Source organism: Ictidomys tridecemlineatus, chromosome 13 (assembly GCF_052094955.1).
Source record: "Ictidomys tridecemlineatus isolate mIctTri1 chromosome 13, mIctTri1.hap1, whole genome shotgun sequence".
NCBI classification, from domain to species: Eukaryota; Metazoa; Chordata; class Mammalia; order Rodentia; family Sciuridae; genus Ictidomys; species Ictidomys tridecemlineatus.
In genome coordinates this window covers 94,049,617-94,055,616 of record NC_135489.1, presented here as the reverse complement: position 1 = coordinate 94,055,616, position 6,000 = coordinate 94,049,617, and the positions used below count along the sequence as shown (strand labels likewise).

The following is a 6,000-nucleotide window of genomic DNA, read 5'->3' as shown; positions in this document are numbered from 1 at the left end:
GAAGTCCTAAACATAAGAACTAAAACTACAAAACTATTTGAAGAAAACAGGTAAATATTCATGACTTTGGATTTGAAAAAGTATTCTTAGATGACTTAGAAAACACAAGCAACAAAAGAAAAAAAACCAAGCCTGTCAAAATTTAAAACTTCTATCCATCAATGGCTATTACTATCATTCAGAATTTCCAAAGAACTTGCACAATTCATCAACAGAAAGACAAATGTCTCAATTAAAAAATAGACAAAGGACTCCAACAAACTTCTCCAAAGAAACTATCAATGGCAAACATAGCACTTGAAAAGATGTTCAACATCATTAGGGAAATGCAAACTAAACTGTAATGAGATTCTACCTCAAACCCAATAGGATGGCTATAAAGAACAAAACAGAAGATAACAAGTACTAGAAAGAATGTGGAGAAACTGTAGCCATCCTATATTGCAGATAGGAATTAAGAAGTGTGCCGTGGTTGTGGAAAACTGGTAATGTCTCAGAATTAGCACATAACCCAAAAATTCTACTCCCATCCAGAATGAAGTGAAAACATATTCATACATGTTCACAGAGCACTATTCATAATAAACCCAGAGAGAAAAACCCAAATGTCCATCAACTGATGCATAAACAAAAATTACACACACATAATGGCATATAATCCAACCTTAGAAATACATGCTACAACATGGATGAACCTTAAAAAATGCTAAGTAAAAAAGTCAAGACATAAAAGAGCACATATTGTATGATTCTTTTCATATGAAATGAACTCCAAATAGGCAAACCTATATATAGAGAAAGTAGATTACTGATTGCATGGGGATGGGAGAATTAAGAACAGCTGCTAATGGGTAAAGGATTTCTTTGTGGGGAGAGAGGGAATTGTTTAATAATCAGTGCAAATGGTCACACAACATTGTGAATATACAGAAACCACTGAATTATATACTTTAAAATAGATGAAAAGGTGATTTTGATAGTTTGAAAAACAGATGCTATGGGAGCATTTTAAAAATTATGATAAAATATTGATGGGCATGGTAGCACACGCCTGCAATTCCAGCAGCTTTGGAGGCTGAGGCAGGAGAATTGTGAATTCAAAGCCAGCCTCAGCAACAGCAATGCACTAAGCAACTCAGGGAGACCCTATCTCTAAATAAAATACAAAATAGGGTTAGGGATGTGGCTTAGTGGTTGAGAGCCCCTGACTTCAATCCCTGATACACACCCCCGAAAATTATGATAATAATTTTATACATAATATAAGTATTATGTAATTAAATATTTACCATTTTAACCATGTTTAAGGGTGCAATTTAGTGGTATTAAGTAAATTCACATTTTAAAAATTTATCTTTTAGTTGTAGTTGGACTCAATATCTTTATTTTTATGTGTGCTAAGGATTGAACCCAGGGCCTCCCACGTGCTAGGCGCTAGGCGAGCTGTAAATTCACATTGTTATGCAAACTACCAACCCTCCCACCCCTGAATTTTCCTTATATTGCAAAATGAAACTCTGCACTCATAAAATAACTTCCCACTTTTCCCCTCCACCAGCCTGACAACCACCATTTTTTCTTTTTGTCTCTGAATGTGATACTTCTCTAGGTACCTCATGAGTGAAATCACACAAGATTTGTCCTCTTATGATTGTCTTATTTCACTTTAGTGTAATCTTTTCAATGTTAAACCATTTTTGTAGCATGTGTCAGAATTTTCATCTTTTAAAAAAAATTTTTTTTAGTTGTAGATGGAAACAATACCTTTATTTTATTTATTTTTATGTGGTGCTGAGGATCAAACGCAGTGCTTCACACATGGTAGGCAAGCGCTCTACCACTGAGCCACAGCCCCAGTCCCGAATTTCCATTGTATAGATACACATGTTGCCTATCCATTCATCAGTCCAAGGACACTTGGCTTTCTTCTACCTTTTAGATATTGTGAATAATTATGCTACATACATGAGTACAGATATTATCTGTTGCTGCTTTTAAAAAGTTATGATCTGTTTTTATAGGAGATTTTGGAAGGAACTTCGTTAAAATTTTTTCTTGAAAATACAAATATCGTTTAATATAAAGGATTAAGAACTCAATTTAGTAGAAAACCACCGAAGAGAACCAAAAAGAGCAATGATACAATTTGTTTAAAAAAACACAAAAAGCATAAAAGTATCCATTGCAAATTTATTATGCATTAGGAAGCTTAAACCTAAAAACCAACAGCATAGTAAAAAGATATGTTATCTCTGTTCATTGAGAACAGGTTTCAAAATATATTTTCTTTTAAATGTATTCAGTCAGTACACAATCCTTTATAAAAGTTGTATATATTTTTTCTGTCAATACCTTCATTACATTTATAAATACAAGATTTACACAGCACCCCATCAAAAAAATTAAAACCCTTACAAATATCTACATATATTTCATACCTATAAAACTTCCAAAGGAGTGCTTTGTTAAAGGTAGGCCCTAGGTAATGGTCCATTACTGTGCAGCAAAATACATATAAATCTGTAAAGTTTTCTTTGTCCATAAAACATCGCAAAAAATTAGCAAGACACTTATTGTGAAACTGAGCTTCACTAAACCCTCATATTTTGGAAAGGAATTTGATGTGCGGTTTCCCATGAGTTTCAAAAATCAGATAAACAGACTGAGAAAAAGATTAATTGAAAATAAATGCATACTACACAGCAGTTAAGGCAGGAGTGTGATGGAACAGAACTGAGAAGTAGGACATGGGAGACGTAGGAAGGAGCAAACAGTAATAATGTATTATGAGTCTGAAGTTGGACATAAATTCTACTGAGACTTGAGTTACTCTCATCCTCTCTTAGGAATGTTCAAATTGTTTAAAACTTTCTTAGAAGCACTCTCCAATTTCTTTTCTTTGTTGCCACTAGAATGCTTGTGTTTGCGTGTGTGTGTGTGTGTGTGTGTGTGTGTGTGTGTGTGTGTGTATGTGTTGTGTTCGGTGGTCTTGCTAAGTTGCCCAGGCTGGCCTCGAACAAGTGCTCCTCCTGCCTCAGCCTCTTAGTTGCTGGGATCATAAGCACGTGCCACTGCACTGGGCTAGAGGGACTTTTTTTCATCTTTAAAATCATCTTAGGCTTGATATATTTTCTTTTTTTCTTCTGAATCTGATCAGACACTAGGTCCAGGAATCTGAGTTGGTAGTTCAACATATTTGAATTTGTAAGAAAGATTTTCTTCAAGCTGGTTAAGGTTACCATCAATCCATATTATTAATGTTCATTTTAGACAAGCACTGGGTGTAAAGGAAATAAAGGGAGAGTAAAATTAGGTTTTCATTTGACCTTTGGACAAAGGCAAAAGATCCCTGAAACTGAGGGACTATTAAGAATAGCCACTCATCAATACCTCTGGGCTAAGTGGGAATAATCCAAGAAGGAGGACGGAAGAAAAAAGAAGGGATTCTTTACTTGAAATCTTGCCCAAGATGGCAGTTCCACTCTAATCCTGCACCTTCTGTTCAAAAAGCCATGGAAAGATTATTCCAGTTATTAAAGGAAATCCATCTTTTCTATCAGAGATGACTTTTCAAAGTGCAGACGCCAGATGACCTTGAGAGTTGTACATTATCTGCAGGGAAGTATTTCAAATCTTACCTTCTTCTAATGTACAAATAAAAAAGAATGAGAGAAAAGAAACGGAAGGAGGACAGGAGGAAGGGCAGAGAGACAGAAGGAGTCACTTATCAACTTGGCCCGAAGGATGCCACTAGCATCGCCCCTCCAGCACCATGAAGTCTCCATGTGCTGCGGCTCCCTCCATGGCTCTCAGAGGTGGTCATCTGCAGAATCCCATTTTCTGCTGAGTTTACAGCTCAGTGCTCTGATTCCCAGGCTCTTCAAAGGAGAGCTCCCAGATGCTACTATCTTGCAGCAGTGGCTCAATGTCCTCATCACTGCCTCGTTCTGGGGTGTTGGTTAGGTTTCCGCTGATGCTGTTGCTATGTTTTTGAACTCCACTGGCTTTCCGGTATTCAGGGATGAATAAGGCAACCAGAAAAGACATAAGAACTATACATGCTCCAAATAAAAATGGTGGGCCTGGGATGACAGCTCCCTAATGGGTGTGGGAAACAAATGGAGACAGAGTTTGATTAGTTTCTTTAATCCAAAATTAGTCTTGAATGACCCCAAAAAGAGATCCCATCACCAAAAAGTGAATCATTTTTCTCAAGCAGCAGATATATCACTAAATGTCAGGGCAAACGAATAGAGCTTGGTATTTGGATTATGACATGGGAACTCATCACTGCTTTTTTGTACAACTTTTAAATAGCTTAACCCAACCTGTAAGCCTATAAGCAATAGACATTTATCTGAAATCTCATCCTATGACCCACATCAAATCATGCAGTTCTGTACGTAAACATTATTAATTACACTTTTGCACAGAAATCTATACTAAATCCATACTACTCTACTTTTTTTTGCTTTTCAAAAAATAATTTAAAAGGCACTCTAGCTCAATTTTTAGCTGTATTTTAAGGACATTTTATTTAGCCTGACGTTAGCCAGAGAGTAGTATCCCGAGTACAGTGATTGTGCAGGTAAAGGCAGAATCCGAACAAAGTTAAGACAAATCGTTTATGTAAGATATTAAATTTCTGAAATGATTCTGGGAAGCAATGAATACAGAAATTACTGTCAAATTCGACAGTAACATACAAGTAAAAATGCTCTTCAAATTTAAGATTACAAAATTTTGCTACCATCAGATATAACCATTGTTTAAAAAAAAAAATTTAAAAAGCTGCACTTCAAATTACCTGTAGGGCATCACTGTTAGAATTCAATTCTGGGCCTAACTCAGTCAATTCTACGTGGAACATGTAGAATATAAAGCCATACAGTGCTGGCCCCAGGCCATTGCATAGTCCTCTTATTCCAGTTATGATCCCCTGGGCAACTCCTGTATCAGAATAAAAGAAGGGAGTCAGTCTTCTCAGAAAAGCATCTCAAGATGTGGAGGTTAACAGTACTCTCTTATATAAACCGATAAACTGATTCAACTGGGCTGAGCAGAAAGTACAGAGTGCAGGAAAATGGATTAGAAAGATTTCACCATATTTTCATTCATTACACAAACATTTTCTTGATTTTATTAGGCCCATTTCTTGCTCTGTACTGAGGTCTATGAAGAGATGAAATGACAGTAATTTCAGTTTCTAAAATCCTTTTGGGGCTGAATACCCCACATCAACAAGACCTGCCTGTAAATAAGGAATAAAATACAAAACTAATGAACTGAGATCTTCCTGCTCTACTCATTTACTATTGAATTTACAATAAAAATTTGCTCTTTACCTCTGACAGTCCTGGCTATATGTGAGTAAAATGTAGCCCTCTACACCCTCTACCACCAGGGAGACTAGCCCCCATGGCTGCCATATGCATTCCAGATCCATCTCCACATAGACCTGAAGTGAAATTTTTTAGAAGTACCAATTTTTAGATATCTCTGCTTTCTAACATGGCAGGTGAAAAATTAGCTTGAACCATATGATATGGGTATTTCTGAAGTAAAAAATGGTCAAATATAATTCAGCCTAATACAATGTATTCCAATAGTTTTGTAACATCTGTATTGATAAGTATAAGCATAAACAAAAACTAGTAAAATGCATGCCCTGTATGAAAGGAGTCCTCCACAGAAAGCCCATGACTTCACATACCATACTTCCCTGAGGATGCACAGCCAGCTGACTCACTACTACAGCTAAGGCTGACACAGAATTTGTGGTCTTCCAGTGATACTATTTAAAAATGGTTATGAAGGGCTGGGGTTTTGGCTCAGTGGTACAGTGCTTGCCTAGCATGTGTGAGGCACTGGGTTTGATTCTCAGCACTGCATATAAATAAATGAATAAAATAAAGGTCCATCAACATCTAAAAGTATATTTAAAAAACTGGTTATGGATAAGATGGCTAATTTCTGACGTGAAAAAACAGGTGCAGTGAA

General features: G+C 36.4%; 1 protein-coding gene across 1 annotated transcript in view; it reads right to left on the bottom strand.

The window, feature by feature from the left end:
* Positions 1 to 2,170: 2,170 nt before the first annotated feature.
* Positions 2,171 to 6,000, bottom strand: part of Slc71a2 (solute carrier family 71 member 2) — a 65,584-nt gene continuing 61,754 nt past the window's right edge. The window contains exons 11-12 of the mRNA XM_078030593.1: positions 4,808 to 4,950; positions 2,171 to 4,098 (exon numbers count right to left, since the gene is read on the bottom strand). Of these exons, the coding sequence (XP_077886719.1) occupies positions 3,850 to 4,098; positions 4,808 to 4,950 (392 nt within the window). The 3' untranslated portion in view covers positions 2,171 to 3,849. The remainder of the gene's footprint in view (positions 4,099 to 4,807; positions 4,951 to 6,000) is intronic.